This window comes from Phacochoerus africanus, chromosome 9, assembly GCF_016906955.1.
Source record: "Phacochoerus africanus isolate WHEZ1 chromosome 9, ROS_Pafr_v1, whole genome shotgun sequence".
NCBI classification, from domain to species: Eukaryota; Metazoa; Chordata; class Mammalia; order Artiodactyla; family Suidae; genus Phacochoerus; species Phacochoerus africanus.
This window is the reverse complement of record NC_062552.1, coordinates 43,758,329-43,779,419: the sequence shown is the minus strand read 5'-3', so window position 1 is coordinate 43,779,419 and position 21,091 is coordinate 43,758,329. Positions and strand designations below refer to the sequence as shown.

Sequence of the window (21,091 nt, the reverse complement as noted above, 5' to 3'; positions counted from 1 at the left end):
ACAGAGCTCCTTTAGCAAGGAAGTCTGAAAAGAGAGCCCCAGAGTTCCCCCCCAAAGCTAACTCAGCTGTGGTGGTAAAGGGAGCAGGAACCAGGCTGCGTCTGGAAGCTGGCATCTCAAGTCAAATGACTTGGAACGTTCTCTGTGGCAAACATCCTGCAGTTGCCAGCAGTGAGCTTTTCCACTCAATGTAGTACCTCCTATGTGCCAAGCACATGTATTAACTTACCTTAAGCTCAGAACAATCCTATGAGGTGGGTCTCCTTATTACCTCATTTTACAGATGAGAAAACTGAGGCTTGGAGGGGTGAATTAAACAACCTCTGTGCCCAAGGTCACAGAGGTAGAAAGAAGGAGACCCAGGATTTAAACTCAAGCAGTCTTGCCCTGGGGAATGGGCGGCTAATCACAATATCAAATAGTGGCACTCACCTACTTTCTCTCTCTCACTTTCTCTCTCCTTTACCATATTCATATACATACACACATACCTCTCTCAATATATATACACGTATATATGTATATGCATGTGTGTGCATGTGTACACGTGTGTATATGAACCAACACACATATACACATACTAGATTTTTTAAAATGTTTAACTTTACATAGAAATCCAAAATAAATTTAGAAAATGGTGGAATGCCGAGTTCCCATTGTGGCACAGGGGAAACAAATCCTACCAGTAACCATGAGGTTGTGGGTTTGATGCCTGGCCTCGCTCAGTGGGTCAGGAATCCGGCGTTGCCCTGAGCTGTGATGGAGGTTGCAGATGCAGCTTGGATTCTGTGTTGCTGTGGCTGTGGTGTGGGCTGACAGCTATAGCTCTGATTCAACCCCTAGCCTGGGAATCTCCATATGCCATGGTGTGGCCCTAAAAAGCAAAAAAAAAAAAAAAAAAAAGATGGAAGGCAAACTCTGGAATGAGACTACAAGCCCTTTTCTATACATTAAGATAGGTACAAAATACATAACAGCCCTGAAAATCATACACTGGGAATCCATTACTAAATTCCATTTGTTATTAGGGACCTGATACAATCCTCTAACCTCCTGCTAAGAGCTAAGGGATGGGTGTCTGTTCAGATTCATTCTGAATTCCTTGTTTCCTTCTTCTCTGTCTCCCTCCTCTGTTTTACCCTGCTTCATTTTGTCCTGGGATAGGGGCATTTCAAGAGAAACCACTTGTGCTATTCACAAAACAAACTAATGCCTTAGGTGAGAACTAAGAATTTTGGTGGGAATGGGACAGAAGCAGAGAACTTCCAGGATGGGGGTACCAAGGTCATTGCTCATTGGGGCTGATCACACTTGTGTAGGTTCCATTGTACCCTCATTTGAGATAGTGGACCTATCTTTTGAGTGGATACAGGTGCCTTGGATTCAAATGTGTTGTTTGAACTGAACCGGGACACTCAGAGTAAGGGTATAACATTGGTGACTACAAGCCTTTAAAAAAGCGGTGTAGAGAGTTAAGGGATTCTTTCAACAGAGCAGATGTTCAAAAAATGGTTCTAGCCTCAGAATGGAAACCAAGGGAATAGTAAGAAACCAAAAGAGAAAACACTGCAGAAGTTTAGACAACAGGATCTCTGTGGCTGCTAGGCTGATTGTACAGAGCAACAAAATAATCCCAAACCCTAATTTCTCCTTGGGGGAGCCCAGTTCTGTGAAACAGTTGTTTATCTGGTAAGCTAGAAAGGTGGCTAGCTGGCTGGCCGGATGGCTGGCTGGCTGGATAGACATATAGATAAACTTAATTCATGAATACATACATAACTAAAGTAAATGCACAAAATTAACAGCAGTTATCTGTGTTGTAGGACTATGGAATAATTTTTCCCCAAATTTTTCTTCCCCAAATTTTCAAAACCTGTCCTATTTTTATAATCAGAAAAAGGTGATTAAATAGTATGCTCTGTGTGTGTGTGTGTGTGTGTGGTGTGTGTGTACTATCTCCTTTTCTTTTGCCTAAACCAAAGATTCTCAGTTGAGAGCAGTTTTGTGCCCCAGACAGCATTTGGCAAAGTCTGGAGGTGCAGTTGTCACAACTGAGGAGTGTGCTACTGGCATCTAGTGGGTAGAGGCCAGGAATGCTTCTAAACATCCTACAATACAGAACAGTTCCTAAAATTTATACGTATAAGATGCCATGATCTCTGTCTCAGAATTACCCAAGTAAAAATGACCTCTGGACTGAGAGATATTGGAAAAGATTGTCTCTTTTTTGCCTTTATGTTTTATATATTGACTAGCACAGATCCTCATGTGTAACAGATTCTAATAAACATATACTGGTCCTGCTGCATAGCACAGGGGACTAGATCTAGTCACTTATGATGGAACATGATGGAGGATAATATGAGAAAAAGAATATACATGTATGTGTGACTGGGTCACTTTGCTGTACAGTAGAAATTAACAGAACACTGTAAACCAACTCTAATAGAAAAAATAAAAAATATTAAAAAAGAAAAAACATACTGGGTTGAATTGAATTAAAAGTATATAGAGCTTATGGACACACTAGAGATATACAGGTGCCTTATAAATTTTTGAATAAGTAATTAAAACATACATTTTCTAAACCCATCTAGAATCAAGAATGGTAGTTGATTTAATGTAATAAGAGGTTAGTGGGCATCTATCACTTTGTCAGATGTTCTGCAGAGTATGAAAATAACATAAGATGCATTCCATGACCTTGAAGAATCTGCAGTCTAACCAGAGATAGAACAGGTCCTGAGAAAACTATTTTGTGCCAGAGCAAAACATCACATGTTTGTGCGCCCAAATGAGGAGCTAATTAGTGCAAGAGAAGTCTAAGAAACAGAAAAAAAAAAAATCAATATGTCTGGCATTGTCATAAATGGCTTCAAGATAAAGAAGAGATTTGAGCTAAAGGCTGATTGGAAGAATGTTAGTGTGAGCAGCCATGAGGGGAAGGTATTGAAAGGCAGAGAAAACAGCATGAACAGAACTAAGATGATAAGACTGATCATGACCAGGTTGATGGGGAGGGGATTTTCATGGCCAAAGCAGGTGATAGATTTTACGTGCTAGGAAGTAGCCAGATTATGGTGAAAATCAAATGAATGAATATTATTAGGAATACCCTGCAAAATGTCTACACCTATGAATGGAATAAAACATGCCCGCTCCAAATAATCACATAAAGTGATTATTTAATACAATCCAATAATTATGTAATATGTTTTATATTAATTAATATATTATTATACATTGCTATATTAACAATATATTAATTAATATATTAATATTATTTACCATAATCTAATAATCATGTGAAGTGACTACTGACCTAGTAGGATTTAGCTTCATCTTCCCACACATATAGACCTTTGTACTCTATGAAGCAAGAGAGGCCACATCTGACCTACATAGTGTTCCTAATACTCCATAGAAGTAACCCTAGCAGAGATGAGCCACATTTAGCCATAGCCTCAAGTAGCCTTTCCCCACCTTGGGGGCACAAAGATAGCAAGAGTCCTCATTTCAGAAGAGCAGAGCTCTAGTTAGAGAATTGTCTTAATTATTTTAACTAATATCCTAATATTATGTTTTTGTCAAGGGAAAAAGAGAACCAGTATTCTGGTTGGCCAAGGAGTCTTGCAGAAGACAGAAATGAATAATTAATGTTGTTAAGAGTCATTAGACTTCATTCAGTGCACAGAGATGTTGAGCCAGTAATTAAATGCAAGAATTAATAGATCATGGACTCAAAAAAAAAAAAATTACCTTGTGCTTAAATGCAGTTCTCATAACCCTTTCTACTTGTTAGGATAAACTTATCTTTTCTGACTGGAGACCCAGAAGAGAGACCCTTGGAGAATAAATAGGTTTTATACTGAGAAGCAAAAGAACTCCAATGTGATAACAATTATTAATTTTTAAAAAATCCCCAAATGGATGAACCAAAAATCAAAGATTAGCATTATATACATTTAAACCTATAAATATTAGATTTAAATGAACTATAAAGCAAGAATTCTTAGATGCTCATAAAAGGGGTTTTAGTAAATGTTCACACCTACAAAGTTTCGTTGGTTAGACATAGGTTTAGCTGCATCTCATAGCCTCACTTATAGTGGCTTAACCAAATGGAGATTTGGTTTTCTTTAAAGAGAATTTGAGAGGAATGTGGGCCGTGGCTCTTATTGGTGGCTCTGTGATACCATTTAGGACAAAGCTCCTTCTGGTTTTCCAATAAGCCTCCTCAGATGACCTCCAGTGGCCTTGCATTGCCCAGAAATACATCCTACAAACCACCACCGCTGGCTGAAAGATAGGTTGAGAAATAAAGTTTTTAATTGTACACATTGCAGCCCCAAATGAAACTAACGAAGAAGGCAAAGTATTAACCAGACCAATTATCAAACTCTATCAATAACACAAAATCAGTGATGACAGTAAGACCCTCACCATTACGTTTGTTAAAGCACAGCTAAGAAAACTGGGTGAACACACAGCTCCAACATCCGGGTGCTACACAAAGTCCATTTCCAGGATTTCTTAAACCGGGTCATTTAAGCTACATCTGTGTCTAATGAATTTCTTGGAGAACAGCCCAAGCACAGCTTGTATCCATTCATTGAGAAGGTTTTAAGTGTATGTAGTATTGCTCTGCCGACAAGGGCAAAGGGATCAGTGAAGACTTCCAGTCACAAAGCTACCAGTTGATATATTGTGGACGATAAATGACAGAATGAATCCAGAGAAGTGAAAAAAGGGGACACTGAAGGTAGGGTAGAATACTTTTATTTTCCCAGCTGCTTTCTGTTTTTGATAGAAAAGAAGCAAGAGATGGTATCTTAAAGAGATGTCGAGTTCCTGGGGCGGGGAGGGGAAGCAGCAGCCCGGTATCAAACACTACCTGTTCCACAGTAGGTGCTCAAGTAAAACTTACTGAACATACCTTTCACCTATTTACCTTTATCAAAGGGTGCACAGAAGTTGATTTAAAAGAAGCATTCTCCATCCACTTTAATGAAGCAAACATTTCGTCACCCACGCTATGTGAATAAAAGCTCTCTGAGGAAATGCCTGCTGCGATCTCTCACCCCGAAAGGTCTTGCCCGGTATTCTATGTGACTTGGCAGATTTTCTGACTCACATCCAATGTTAATTAATCAAATCTATAGGAATTGGTTTCTAAGCCGTTTGGCTACCAAGCAGATGAGTAACATTGTAAAATCAATTTAAAGCCATCTTTAAGCATTTAAAATCATCTTATTATACTTTCCTAAATCAGCACGTAAGTCAATTCGAAATGAAGGTAAGAGACCATCCATCAGTCAGTACCTCAGTTGATCAAGCACCGAGTTGGCGTGGAGAGTCATTTGAAGATGGGTGAATCACAGCCCCTGCCCTTGACAACTTATGATCTATTTAGGGAGATGATATGTGTGTGGGGGTAGGGAGTGGGGAACCATGTAATAAGATCACATTACATTGACAATTTGTCAAATTAGTAGAACAGGCAGTAAATGCTCTGTTTTGCCCAGAATCCCGATACTTTGCTAAAGTAGAAACATGAACCAAGTATATCCCGTTATACCTCTGAAATTCGACACCCTAAAGGGAGGATCATAGCACTTTGAAGATTAGATTGTGAAGTACTGTTTAGCATAGATAACCTAAGAGGGACTCACTCAGACCATAGGAGGAAATGAAAACAATGCTTCTTTTCCTTCTTCTTTTAAATTAGGTCACGGAACAAAAGGAGTCTTTGAGCTTCTGTCTGGATGGCGGAGAACCAAAGAGAATTTGCCCTTCAAAGACAGGGTAGCAGATGCCTACTCAGATGTAATGGTGACCTACACCATGACCAGCTCCCTGTACTTTATTACCTTTGGCATGGGTGCCAGCCCATTCACCAACATAGAGGCTGTGAAGATCTTCTGTCAGAACATGTGCGTCTCCATCCTGTTGAACTACTTCTACATTTTCTCCTTCTTTGGCTCCTGTCTGGTCTTTGCTGGCCAACTAGAGCAAAACCGCTACCACAGCATCTTTTGCTGTAAGATCCCATCCGCAGAATACCTGGACCGCAAGCCCGTGTGGTTCCAGACGGTGATGAGCGACGGGCATCAGCAGACGTCCCATCACGAGACGAACCCCTACCAGCATCACTTCATTCAGCACTTCCTCCGCGAGCATTACAACGAGTGGATTACCAATATCTACGTGAAGCCATTTGTTGTCATCCTCTATCTCATCTACGCCTCCTTCTCCTTCATGGGGTGCTTGCAGATCAGTGACAGAGCCAACATCATCAATCTCCTAGCCAGTGATTCCCCAAGCGTTTCCTATGCCATGGTTCAGCAGAAATATTTCAGCAACTACAGCCCCGTGATAGGATTCTACATCTATGAGCCCCTGGAGTACTGGAACAGCAGCGTCCAGGAGGACCTGCGGAGACTCTGTAGTGGGTTCACTGCAGTGTCCTGGGTGGAGCAGTATTACCAGTTCCTGAAAGTTAGCAACATCAGTGCCAATAACAAGAGTGACTTTATCAGTGTCCTCCAGAGTTCCTTTTTAAAAAAGCCAGAGTTCCAGCATTTTCGAAACGATATCATCTTCTCCAAGGCAGGGGATGAAAACAACATCATTGCTTCTCGCTTGTATCTGGTGGCCAGGACCAGCAGAGACAAGCAGAAGGAAGTCATAGAAGTGTTGGAAAAGCTGAGGCCCCTGTCCCTGTCGAAGAGCATCCGATTCATCGTGTTCAACCCCTCCTTTGTGTTCATGGACCATTACGGCTTATCTGTCACAGTGCCTGTTCTGATTGCAGGCTTTGGTGTTCTCCTGGTGTTAATCCTGACTTTTTTCCTGGTGATCCATCCTCTGGGAAACTTCTGGCTAATTCTTAGCGTCACCTCAATTGAGCTGGGCGTTCTGGGCTTAATGACATTATGGAACGTCGACATGGATTGCATTTCTATCTTGTGCCTTATCTACACTCTAAATTTCGCCATTGACCACTGTGCACCACTGCTTTACACATTTGTATTAGCAACTGAGCACACGCGAACACAATGTATCAAAACCTCCCTGCAAGAGCATGGGACAGCCATTTTGCAAAATGTTACTTCTTTTCTTATTGGGTTGGTCCCCCTCCTATTTGTGCCTTCGAACCTGACCTTCACACTGTTCAAATGCTTGCTGCTCACTGGGGGTTGCACACTTCTGCACTGTTTTGTTATCTTACCTGTGTTCCTAACCTTTTTCCCCCCTTCCAAAAAGCACCACAAGAAAAAGAAACGTGCCAAACGAAAGGAGAGAGAGGAAATTGAATGCATAGAAATTCAAGAGAACCCTGATCACGTCACCACCGTCTGAAGGGTATAGACTAATGGATTATTTTTCTTTTCCAGTATTGCACAACGATGCAGGGCAGGTAAAGTTCAGACCTCAGCTGCTTGGGCTGGCCAGGGGTAACAAGGCAAGTCAGATCAAGAGTGAGTTATTCATGACACACCAAGGTGTCCACTTCTTGGGTGGAAGAGGGACTCAAAGAAGGGCAAAGTTCCTTGCAACCTTGTTCTCCACTAAAGATAAGTTTCTGGATGTTATCTTAGCGCTCCTCCAAGGAATGGATGAGTCAATGGAGTGTTAGAAGGTCAAAGGAACCAATTGCTTTTAAAATAAAATGCTTGGGAGAGATGGAGAAGAGAGGATGGGGGCCTCCAAATAGCAGAAAAGACATAGGAAATGTCAAAATTGCCATGGCACTTTTCACATTTGTTTTTTGAACAGGTTGGTCAAAGGAAACCTATGCACTTGGGAAGTACGTATTTAATCTCGTCTAAACCAAAGGACTTCCCGATCCATTTTATATGTACATATATATGTATATATGCCATATATACATATACTTAGATTTGTCTTTAGGGTACCTTGGTGTTTGTTTAGAGGGAGGTGTCCATTTGCAGAAGGCTGGCCTTTCTCTGAAAAGTCCAGTCAGCCTTAGCCAAATATAGATGCATTAATGGCCATTCAAAATCAACTCAAGTGTTGCAGCAGCAAGCGTATTATTCAGCTGTGCAATAAGCAACATAAACAGAGAGGCGAGCCCGTTACATTCACATATCATGTTGTCAGTCTTGGAGATTCTTGCTTTGGATGACTTGGCACAACACACAAAATGCATTAGAATGAAGTACCGCGTGGACAAGGTTTAAAATCTCATGTTAGGGCTAAATAGTTGATATGGCTTTTCATTGGCTTTTAATGCTTCTCTGTAATTGGGAAGGCTGATTTGGCTGCTTTCAGGGAGCTCACCCACTGCAAATGAGCACGCTACAGTATTGTCCATACACTTGTGTATGTGGGTGCACACGTGTGTGTGTGTGTGTGTGTGTGTGTGTAAGAGAGAGTCAGAGTATTCCATAGTTACAGTGTTCTCATTTCAGATGGTGAAAATATACTGCCATGGAATATAGATAACTAACACAGCAGAAAGTGGACATAACTAAGAAACTTGTAGAGTGACATTGAGTAAAGGGACCATCACCACTCATCATGCACCCCCACTGGTTCTTAGCCTAAAGAAAATACTCTAATTCTGCAAAGTCTAGTGTGTTCCTTGCGTTACCATCTGGAACGTTAACCCAGGGCGCTATCACTAAAGTAGTGGTCGCTAGAACTGCTGCAGTGTTGTTTTGGAGCTTCCTGCAGTGTCTTTGTTCTTGTTACCTGAAAAGTGCCTGTCTGTTGGCCGGCCTCCTAGGATGACGGTAGCTCTCCACAGGTGACCTGTGAACTGTGACTGCTGCTGAATTCTCTCTCAGAAAAACTACCGAGGTAAACGGTTTCCGTGTGTTAAAATTTAAAACTGCTCCCCGGCAGAGAGACTCAGTCTGTTGAGGGCTTCCTTGGCTTAATGCTGTGCTTCCTGACACAGACAATTACTAGAAGAAGCCTTTCCCCATGCCAAGCCGTAAAACAAATTAATTTTCAGGTAGGACTGAACAAATGTCCAGTGATTATGAAATCTGCTCGTCAGCTCTTTTATCTGGAAGAGAGCTGTTTCCCACCCACTTTGGTTACATATTTTCACTGAGTTCAGAATATTAAAATCTAAGACAAGCAAGCGAACAAAGAACTTCTGGATTCGATTAGGCTCAGAAAGAGATACACACCATTCCATTCTGGTTGCAGTGTCTGGAGATGAAGTTGGTAGCTTAATAAAGTAATACAGCAGCAAAACAAGTGTACTTTTACAAATAAGGCGTTTACCAGAATATTAAGAGAAAGGGGAACTGTGTCTACAATGACAAACATTTAACTGAATTTTATTTTATTAAATGGAGTTTGTTTTGTCCTACCTTGAGGTTCTCAAGTTTCTATTAGAAACAACCCACGTCTTCTCAATGGTGTTCAATGCAAGCGAAATATGAATAGATCGAGTATGGACAGTAATTGCCGTAACATGAGATTCTTGGTCTTACGTTATTTGTAAAGTCATGAACTGCTTTGCTAGGATGAAGTGGTATTTGGCACCAGCAGACCTGCAGACCATGATCTTGTATCCGAAGTGGAAGTTTCTGAGGCCTTGGGGTTTTTTTGGTGGGGGAGAAGGGACTCCTCTTTCACAGTTTACTCATCATTCCTGAAGATTTGTTTTATATCCCTTTCAAAAGATGGGAGGTCATCAACGGAGAAACTATACCATCAAGTCTATTTCTTTCCCACATGTGCCATACTTCATCAATTTTCCAATTTTTACAAAGTTTGCCTATTGGGGTCATTTTTTTTTTCTTGACTACCTTAGACAACTCCACATGCAAAGAAGATCGGCAGGCTGGTTTGCAAAGAAAGACTCAAGCATGCCGGTTGCCAAGCGCATCTGAGGATAATGGCTTAACTGCCCAGCCACTGGGCAGTTCCAGTACCCTGCCTCCATCCAAATAGTCTCCATGTGGACGGGGAAAAGCAATTCTTCTTTAGGTTATGTCTTCAAAGATCAGAGTGACTAAGGAGAATAGGAATTTTTCACTGTTTCAGTGACAGAAGGGTGGAATTTTGAAAGGGACATTATCTTTTCCAGGACACCTTGGTACTCCTTAGTGAACTGTAGCAATAATTTATGGAAGTGAAATTTCTTGTTCTGGAAGAGTTACTATGCCACACAAAATGCCCTAACTCAGTCCTTGGAAGTAACTTAAGCCCAGGAAGAATGTAGCTGAGCCTCCCCTGACCTCCCAATCTCACTGTGAAGCAGATATTTCCAAGAATTCCACTCACTGAATGCCAACATACATCCTAAAATATGAGATCATGATTTGCAGGTAACACCAAACCTCTACCTTTTTCAGTAACTTGTGTGCAGCTCTTCTAGTTTTCCAAGTGTACTCCCTTTCTTTAGTCTATTTATGAAACACGGATGGTGTTCAAATTGTCTCTGCTAGAAAATGACCAATCAACTCCTAGAAAAGAAGAAACCCATGGGAAATGTATCAGATATGTAGACTACTTTATTTTGTTGAATTTTTCCCCCTTAATGTGAGAGATTTTAAAAGTTTGCCAAAAACACACCTTTTCTGTATTGAAACTGGGATTTGTTTCCTCCCAGCAGAATTTGCACTTGAATTAGGAAGTACCGTAAGAGCTCCATAATGGTTAATACAGCCTCAATGAGGTACTTACCTCCAGTGGCAGAAAGAGATGTGACCAACAGATTCTTTCCCTCATATAGTTAAAAGGAGTCTCTTGCTAACTTAGACCATGTGCAAGTTTTTTAAATGAAAAGTATACTTAAATGTCACCCCATGAATTCTTTCAGGGACACGTGAACCTCTTCGAAGGTTGTACATGACTATTCTGTGGAAGAATTTTTCTCTACTGTGGCTGTATCATGTGAGTGTTCCTTTCCCATATTATTCCTCCTTATTTCCACAGACGTTTTGCTTTTTACCTTATGTGATTAAGAAGAAGAATTATGACAAATGAAGCTCCTGTGATGCCACAATAGCCATTCTTGAATGTTGAATTCAAGAGGGTGAGAGCTTTGTCCATTTTGTAATTACCCATTGCATTTTCCCATGATAGGCTGATCCTTCTAGGCTTGTGGTTAGAGCTAGGGACTAACTATTGCCATTCAGAATTACATGTATTTTTATAAGTTGACTGTAAATATTATAATTACAGTCACATATTTTTATGACCAAATAGTTATGAATGCCTGGCACTTATGCATGCATTGTTAGTAGTAGTACATAGATTTTTAAAGACACTATTTTCATGATGATTGCAACTTTTATTAATAAAATTCTCATGTCACCTGTTCATAAATGCCTTGTAGGTTTTGGTCCTTAGGGCCTAAAGTCCACAGAAATTTCCATCCCAAGGGAAGAGTTTAAAAGTTGCCTTCCCTGGCTGTCAGTGGAAGCAACCTCTTCTGGAATGTCCTCTGGGAACTCCTCAAGGGTAAATCTGGCTTCTGGGTAAAGGACATAGCAGTTTCTGTGCTAGTCAGTAATTAAGCATACTTCAGCATCCTGTGTTTGCTAATCTCAAGGTGAACCAGAGACCATAATGCCTTGAGAATGGAATTTAGATGTTGTCTCCTGTGGACTGGAGAACTCAATAACTTGCTCAGTCTCTTTCTAGAGAACAGTCTCTGTTCAGTCTACTTTGTTGGTGTTTATAAATGGTATTGATAATCTTTTCAAATGTGAAGCTGAAAATTTATACCCAAATAGATTTAGAAGCACTTTTAATCCCTTTTTAAAAAAGCAAAACAAAGCAAAAGTAGTTTTTGCTCTTTCTGCATTACAGAAAAAAAAATTGGGACAAATGTTATGGCATGGACTCAAAATCTGTCTCTAGCTGAATTGGTATGCCCTTGAAATCTTCCCATCTTCAATCTAAATATAAAACTCAGCATCATCACTGTGGTGCAGGCATTTACACCAGTCTTTCAAACAATGATTTGCCAAAACTTTGTGGAGGCGGGAATTAAGCTAACTGTTTTTCTACTGCTTTGTCTTCAAACTCATGAGGGCAAATATATTTACCAAATGAAAGCAATGAAATCGTAAGTGAAAGGAACAAATCCTCTTTGCCGCACGTGGGTGGGACTATATATAGGTGTCATAGCAGTAAATTGCTTTGATTTCTAAACTAAATGACCAGTGGTTGATCATCATGTTTTAGTTGGAAGGGCAAGAGATAGTGGTCTATGTTTGAAGTGTTTTAGAATTAGGTCAGGGAACCTGAGGAAGAAGATTGAAAGACTATTGAGGAATAAGCTCGCATGCTTAGAAATCAAGACATCTATAAATTGGTCTGTTCGAACAGGTGGGAAAACTCCACATATTTTACAGTTTAGGATACAGCACAGAGAATTGCATGGTGCCTCAAACCTATAGATTCCTCACTACTAGCAAAACTGATCAAATGCAAATACTCCCCACTTGAAGATCATCTTCTCATTAGTCAGATTCATAACCTGTCGTTTGCAGGCAGAGTGCTCCTGAATTTCCAGGCATGAGTCAGAACCATTGATCATCCTGTGGGCTAAAGTGGGTTGCTAGGAAGTCTCCTTGAAAAGAAGCTTCAAGAAAGCACCCAGATAAATATTATCTGGGATGGCTGTTGGTATTGCTCTGATTTTGTGTGTCTTTGAGACATCATGAATATTTTACTGATGTTTTCTCTGTACTTAATTAGGAATTATCAGTTGCTGATAGAAAAGTCACTTGCTTTTCTTATAAAATGGAAAACAGTTCAAAGAGAGAAGACTATAGGTCAAAATCATCTATTAGGAGTTCCCGTCGTGGCGCAGTGGTTGACGAATCCGACTAGGAACCATGAGGTTGCGGGTTCGGTCCCTGCCCTTGCTCAGTGGGTTAACGATCCGGCATTGCCATGAGCTGTGGTGTAGGTTGCAGACGTGGCTCGGATCTTGCGTTGCTGTGGCTCTGGTGTAAGGCCAGTGGCTACAGCTCCAATTCGACCCCTAGCCTGGGAACCTCCATATGCCGTGGGAGCGGACTAAGAAATGGCAAAAAGACAAAAAAAAAATCATCTATTAGACCACAGATGACTAGCCTATAAATAGCATCATGTTTCTCCTGCACCTCTAAAGATGTCAAAATTAAATGGGCTTATATCTTAAAATGAAAACCTCTGATAAGGCAGGTATTTTTAATATAATAATTATTTATTAAATTTTTTTCTAATTTTTCACTTTTGTATATTATAGAAAGTCAGCCCCTACTCTTGCTCCCAGTTGAAGTCTTCCCTAAGAAAGTTCTCACAGGTCATGCTATTTTTGAAGTCTTAAAAATCAAAAGGAAACTTGAAAAACAGAGGAATAAGAACAGCTACTGGCTATGTGTGTTTCCTGCTCCATGTCACATGTTTGTACTTCTCTGAACTGCAGTTTTTAGAAGTCATCTGGAACTGTGTTCTGGTTTCCCACATGGCTAATGGCATGGCCCAGAGTATAGCATAGTTTCCTTTCCTTCTATTTCCATAGTCATTAGAACAACTGCATTACCCAAAGGCTCTGTCAAACCAGTGCAGAAATAAGAACTTTAAAGCTTTGGAAGAGTTCAATGAAGAATTTCCTAGGAGTCACTAGAGAAAGCACCATGGGTAAGAGACAAAGGGAGGCATTATGAATGTGTCCCTTTCCAATCCTGTATAAATGTATTAACTTGCATTTTGGTAGAGGCAATCTGCAGTATATTGTGGGGAGCATTTATGTTGTTTAATGTAATGTGGTCAACAGAACTCCCCCTGGAAACTGAAGTACCATCATTCTGTTTGGTCAATTCATTGGTTATTGGTAGACACAATAAGAAAGCTGCAAGAAAAACAGACTATCCTGTTTCTACATGCCCTGCTGTAGGGTGTAGCACCTCTTTTGAAGTAGAATCATGAAATTCTGGAATCTTTTCTTCTCAAACATAAAAGTGCTAGGTACTGATAAATTAGACTTTAAATTTACCAATGCACATATTCCAAAGTTTTAGCAGAGCTCAAGCCACAATTTTATTATACTTTCCTGTTAATTATACATATTTTTCAGCAATAAATTTTTCTTGCTCTTAAAAAGGAAATCTGTCACAGCTTGAAAAGGGCAGAAATCTCTCCAGGCTACCTCAAAAGGGTATTTAAAGGCAAAACAACAGGCAACCTTTGATTAAACGGCAATATATTAAAGCCACAAAGCAATATTATTTATCAGCTCTTTGTAAATTTAGACCGGGCTAAATGTGAAAGGAATACCCCTGTGTGCAGTCCTACTTGTTCATTCTGGTTAATAATATTCATTGATATGCAATCTCTCAGAACAGTTGTTTGGTGTCTTCTGCAAACACCCCAAAACTTAAGTCAGAGAGAGAATAACCTGACACTGACTATTAGGCAGTGGTCTATCTAGTGAGGTGCACAGTCAAATAATCTGTGAATAACTTCAGTAAAAGTTCCAAGTACACGTTTTATCAATGGAGGGAAAATTCAGGGGTTTTTTGGTTTGCTTGTTTACCCTAAGCAAATAGAAAGAGACATAGGTGCCAGTATTTGGCATTTTAATAAGGTTTCCTTTTTCACTGGGTGCCATTACTATGACTTTTGGCTAAATTTGGGTTCTGAAACTCAGGTCACTTTTGGAAACATTAGAATCAGTGAAAAGAAAACTACTACGAGGAAACATTCTTCGCCCATGCATAGACAAATTATAGGGACGAGAGTGAAAGTTGAGCCCTTTTATTTCCTTTTCTTTCTGAAAACAAAAGTCCACTTGCTCTTAATACTGGCTAAACAAATACTAATTCTATAAGCAAATGAAAGAAAATAATAATAAAAAGTATGAAATTCTGAGACTCTAGTGTCTTATCAACACAAACCTCATGGCAAGCCACAATTTTCAGATGTCTTTCTCTACAAGAACAATCTTTTGTGTCATATTCTATGGCATGTAGCTTCTTACCACATCTTGTTCATGAAAACAGCCTCACTTACCACTTTTGAAATAGTGCAAATAAACTAATAAGCCATTTAAAACTCTCTTCTCTGTAATTCTGTATCTTGGGCTCTAAACTAAATCTAACTATTGAGGAAACATTAAAAAAGAATTATGAGCAAATATATATGGATAACATATCTTCAAAATAGGGAATTGCCTGGGTGCGCACATTTTTTATCTCACTCAGAAGAAAATAATTCCATGTGACTCCTTCAAAAGTCTCCGAATTTCTTGAATTTGGTCCATATCAAGAAATTTATCTCCATTCTAAGTGAAAAACTAATTTGTAAGCCAGATTTGTCTAACTATAATAAAAATAAAGAAGTAACAAATTTTTCACCATAGATTTGCACATGTAAACATACCTCTACTAATTAATCTCATAATTCAATCAAGGTAAATTATGTTGCAAATATTTCCTTGCTTAAATCATTATCTTCATACTTCGCACACACAGAGATATAATAATTTTAGTTAAATGCCTCAGCATTACTCTTGTTTAGGAGATCTATGCTCTAAAGTCTAAAGGTAAAAATCTTCAAAAAAAAATAATAAAGTATTAGCTATTCGTGAAAATGTCATTTCAGTTATATTTACTCTAATGCCACTGGGCAAAGTTATTTACAGTACTTCTGGCTATGCTGACCTTTTATTTTAAAAACAACAAAAGTCAGGTTCCATTAGGCATAATAAGGAACAGTTGGCGTATTAAAATAGTGATAAGTGAGACAGGTGTTCACTCTTTTGTTACTAAGGTCAGTTGACCTTACCTTCTTTCTAGATCACAGTCCCAAATTCTGCAAGCTAGATTGTTCATAGATTCACTTCCTCTCATTTCTTTTTCTTTTTTTTTTTTTTTTCTGTCTTTTTGCCATCTCTTGGGCTGCTCCCTTGGCATATGGAGGTTCCCAGGCTAGGGGTCGAATTGGAGCTGTAGCCACAGGCCTACACCAGAGCCACAGTAATGCGGGATCCCAGCCGCGTCTGCAACCTACACCACAGCTCACGGCAATGCTGGATCCTTAACCCACTGATCGAGGCCAGGGATCGAACCTGAAACCTCATGGTTCCTAGTCAGATTCGTTAACCACTGCACCATGATGGGAACTCCCTTCCTCTCATTTCTTATTGTTAATATTAAATGCCCCTCCACAATGTTGTAATACATCACCTCCTCATCTAACCTCAGTGGGATCTTTGGGTTTCCTGTCCTTTAGAGAAAGATTCTTCTAGCCTAAGAATTAGACTTCTTAAACATAACATCCGAAGTTCCCGTCGTGGCGCAGTGGTTAACGAATCCGACTAGGAACCATGAGGTTGCGGGTTCGGTCCCTGCCCTTGCTCAGTGGGTTAACGATCCGGCGTTGCCGTGAGCTGTGGTGTAGGTTGCAGACGCAGCTCCGATCCCACGTTGCTGTGGCTCTGGCGTAGGCTGGTGGCTACAGCTCCGATTCAACCCCTAGCCTGGGAACCTCCATGTGCCGCGGGAGCGGCCCAAGAAATAGCAACAACAACAACAAAAAGACAAAAAAAAAACCAAAAAAAAACAAAAAACCGTACATCCCATGCCATCACAATGTAACATAACAATCTACACTTCTTCAGTCTTTTATTGAATTACAGGTTTCTAAAAATTAACGTTTATCCTTCAAAAATACAAGAATGCATGCATTAAGAATACCATGATAATACATTATAAATCATTCCTACCTAGTTAAAGTAAGGTTCTGAAGCAAATACAAAATACCCTGGCTTTCCTCGAACAGACATTTTATAAATCCCTAAGTTTACAAATATCTTTATAACATAAATCACTGAAGTGTTACTGAAATAGTTATATGGCCCTTTAAGACCCCTAACGATGGTACTAACTTCAAGTCTAAAGCAATTTAAAGTCATTTCAAAAGAATTCTGCCTAAAACATCTTAATTACATTGTATTACTGTAGACACATTAGCTGCAAAAGTGCATGAACCAACAGTTTTCTCACCATGTGAGAATTGCAGAGATGGGGACAATATAAACAAGCTGTGACCCCTGAGTGGGACCCAGGCTTATGGACAAAGCACATCCCAGGCTGCACTCGGTACTGTTCCGAGTCTGGGCAAAATTATTCATGAGCTGTCAACACTGTTTCTAAGTCGTTAAAACTAAGAATGTTAAATCTTTGAATACCCAAGTCCACTGTATTCTGATGAAAAATGTGGTGGCATTACAAGGAATAAATACATAGGTAACCAACATTCACCAAGTTAAACCTGATGCCAAAGTTATCCTGAGTTAATCCGTAATCCACATTAGAAGTTTTTGTTTTTGCAGATTTCGTTAGTGACATAATTTGCATGAATAACCAGAAAACTCTAATAACATTTCATATTATCTAGTTTTTTATATTTTTAAAACTAGGATGCCCAGAATTTTGTATGGAAATTTTTGATTTACTGAAAAGCCATGTTCCTGTCCAGATTGAATCTTTTAAGCATTAATTTATTTTGCTTTTTTCCTGTTCAATTTTTAAAGTTTCTGTAATAATTTTCCTTAGAGTAATTAAAACATGTGTTTCCCTTGGGACGAATAAGTGTGTCTAGAAAGGCGTGCAGTAAGAACTTAACAAAATTAAGCAGGACAGGTGAACATATTTGCAGGCACTCAAGTTTAGGAAAAGTATTATTTACTGTTACTTATATGTGCATCAGATTGTCTATTGCTTTTCCCCCCAGATTTATGGAGATACAGTTGACCACCTAATGTAAGTGTCAGGTGTACAATGCGTTGATTCAATATACCTACATGCTACAAAATGATTACCACCCTGGCATTAGCTAAAACCTCCATCCCATCCCATAATTACCATTTGTTTTTGTTTTTTGTATTGAAGACACTTAATATATTTTTTTCTAACTATATCCTATCATATCACAATTTAATTTTTTATCATAGTGCTTGTTCCTATCTATATAGTTTATGTTCACTTATTCAACTCCTTTTAATATTGGCAGCTGACATGGCACACATTACATCATACAGGTCCTTCCATTTATCTATTCCATGAAAAAAATAAATGAAAGAATTTCCTGCCTCTGAATTGTCTGCTTGTGACCTAAGCAGATGTGAGTTATTTAACAGTCTCAATCTGTGAAGGCCAATATGTGGATGTCTTTGTTGTTCTTTTTCTTTTCTTTTCTGGAATTCTACTTTATAGCCAGTTGCACAGGAATAAAGCCCATAAAAGGGAAGTTTCAGGCACGTCAAAACTTATTATCCTTTCCAATAAGTTGAAATACTAGAGCCTAGAGCTTTGCACATGTCGACAGGGAAGTAAAAAGGAATGTGATTCGACAGGAAGAAAAGTACTTGAAAAGGGCAGAGATAGTTAAAAAAAAAAAAAGTCAATAAGAAAAGCAAAAAATAAAAACAACGCAAAACTTCTGAAGAGGGAAAGCAACAACTAAACTAATTTTTGAGATTTTTTTTTCTTTTAGTTTCTGATGGTTAACTTAATTTTTGTTTTTTTGATAAGCATACTGGAAGGGGTCAGAAAAATATTTACACATCTAAATATCCAAAAGCTTAACCTTTAAAAATTAGGACCAGAAATTCAGTTGTCTTTTTATATCAAGATTACTCTGGATGGGTTTCTGAAACACCTCTAGATTGCTTGGGATTACGTTCATATACTTAGCAAATATTTAGGAGCACCTCCATTGGTCTCCGTGATCGGCTCAGAGAACAATACCAATATTCATCTTGTCTTTGAGGCATCTATGATCCATTGAGGAAATTTCTGGCTGGGATGTTTAAGGAAGGCATCGTGAGATGATCCACACTGAAGGTTGGATATAAGATTCTATTTGTAGAACTGGAGGAAGGGCAGCACGGTTTTGGGGGAAAAGGGAAATACAGAGACACACAGGCTGGAAAGTAGGTTGTCCAGGAGGAAGGCCAGATTGCAGATGCGATCATTGGAACCCAAAGGAGAGTGGTTACAGGTGGGATATTGTAAAATAAGGGTCGCTAGGAAGGGGGCAGCTGTTTGGAATTGGGAGTGGGATCATAAAGGGAAACCTTCTTCTGAGATATATTCTTAGAACTGAATTCCATGTGCCCTCTAAGCACACCTTTCCATATTCTCTCCATGTCAAGGACCTAAAAATTGAGCAACATACACGTTTATCATCTCTCTTGCTTAGGATATAGTGTTTGGAAGAGCCAGTTTAGGGCATGAGTCAAGTTCTCCAGATGGTAGAATATTATCTATGTTCCATTATCGATGCCTGTGGCCATCTGGTCACCTAATATGTATAGTGTCTCTCATTGTGCAAAGAGAGACTGGCATTGATCAGTTGGAATCCAAACTTTCCAGGAAAACAATTTGAACCATTACACACAAACTAATCATCTCTGTTAATATTTTTAGTTTTAGTAACAATTCAAATAATAACTGCCTAATTGAGCAGATATTGTTATCCCTGCTTTATAGGTTATTTTAAGAAAGAAAACATTGTTAGCAAGTACAATATCCCTATGGTATAATACATCATCTTTTCATCAGAAATCAGTCTGAAAGGTGCCCGTATAGAGTGGTGCAAAATTATACATGATATCAATAATTGCATGTGGAGTTCCCAATTTGGTGCAGTGGGTTAAGAACCTGACTAGTATCCATGAAGATGTGGGTTTGATCCCTGGACTCACTCGGTGATTTAAGGATCTGGCATTGCCATGAGCTATGGTGTAGGTCTAAGATATGGCTTGGATCGCATGCTGCTGTGGCCGTGACATAAGCTGGCAGCTGCAGCTCTGATTCAACCCCTAGCCTGGGAACTTCCATATGCCACAGGTGCAACCCTAAAAAGTTAAAACAAAAACAAAAACAAAACCATAGCTCTTCTCCCCTCACTTGCCCTTTTTTAAATGCAAAATTTAAGACAATGCTTTGGTTAAAGTACTTAAAACAGTTTTTTAAGTAATATAGTTAAGATTCACTTTTACCTTCTATGGAGAGTGCAGTGAGGTATAATTTGTATATGTAGCTTTAAACTAATCCATTTATACACTAACCCTTTCCTTTTTATAGAGTATTAATTTTAATAATGACTGGTGCTCCCCCAAAACAGCAGGCAGGATTATAAGGAAGTTTGAAGGTTTAAACTTGAAATAAGCATTTCTTAATAATGTTGCTTGGAGTTGAAGATAAGGTTGGAGTCGGTGTGGGTAAGCCATGTTTTGGAGCTGGTTTAAGAGTTTATCTGTTCACAAGAGTTGGCATGGACATAAATCCACTAACTCAGTAGCCATGGGAGACTATAGCCAACACACACACTTCAGAAGACCTTTGGGTGATCCCAGGATTATCGGAGCCATTGGTCTTTGAAATTTGCTGCATATCAGAATGACCTAGAGAGAATTTTTTATGTCTCAGTGCCCAGACTGCATGTCAGACCACTTAAATCAGTATCTCCATCAATGGGATTCAGGACTCAGGAATTTTGTAAGTTCCCCCAGTGACTTCAGTGTGCAGCTAAATTTGGAAACCAGCAACTTAGACCACTACGTCAACAAATTCAATCCAGTAAATACTGATAAGGGCCTTATGTTGAATTAAGATATAAAAGTCACAAGACAAAGACATTGATGGCATCTATAACTAGAAGACAAGCAAGAACTTGTACCAAGTCCCAAAGAGAATACCTAGAGGGTAGGGATATTATTTCCAGTAGAGCCAAATGTAGTAGAATATACTATACTTTAGACAGCACTTAAGGTGGGGTTAGATTTTTGGCCTGTGCATCCCATGTGATGTAAACAGCCTAAGCAAAGCCATAAGAAACAAAAGCACAGAATGTGTTCCTGGATCAATGACTTCAACTTAGCTTGAGTGTATGTTTCCAATAGAGGGGTTGAATTTGTACAAGTAGAAAGTTTCATATAGGAACCCATAAATGTCATGCTGAAGTATTTGGATTTAATTTGAAGGTGTTTTGAATTACTTTTATTATTATTATTATTATTAGAGTTAGGATTGAGAAATGCTAATCTGCAGTGCTATAAGTATAAGATAGATTGGAGATGGGAGACAGCAACCAAAAG

General features: G+C 39.2%; 1 protein-coding gene across 2 annotated transcripts in view; it reads left to right on the top strand.

Moving 5' to 3' along the window:
- Positions 1-7,635, top strand: part of PTCHD4 (patched domain containing 4) — a 194,346-nt gene extending 186,711 nt beyond the window's left edge. The window contains exon 3 of one of the 2 annotated variants that reach the window (XM_047796437.1): positions 5,729-7,635. In XM_047796437.1, the coding sequence (XP_047652393.1) occupies positions 5,729-7,362 (1,634 nt within the window). In that variant the 3' untranslated portion in view covers positions 7,363-7,635. The remainder of the gene's footprint in view (positions 1-5,728) is intronic. The other variant, XM_047796438.1, reaches the window with a different exon arrangement.
- The last annotated feature ends 13,456 nt before the right edge of the window (positions 7,636-21,091 follow it).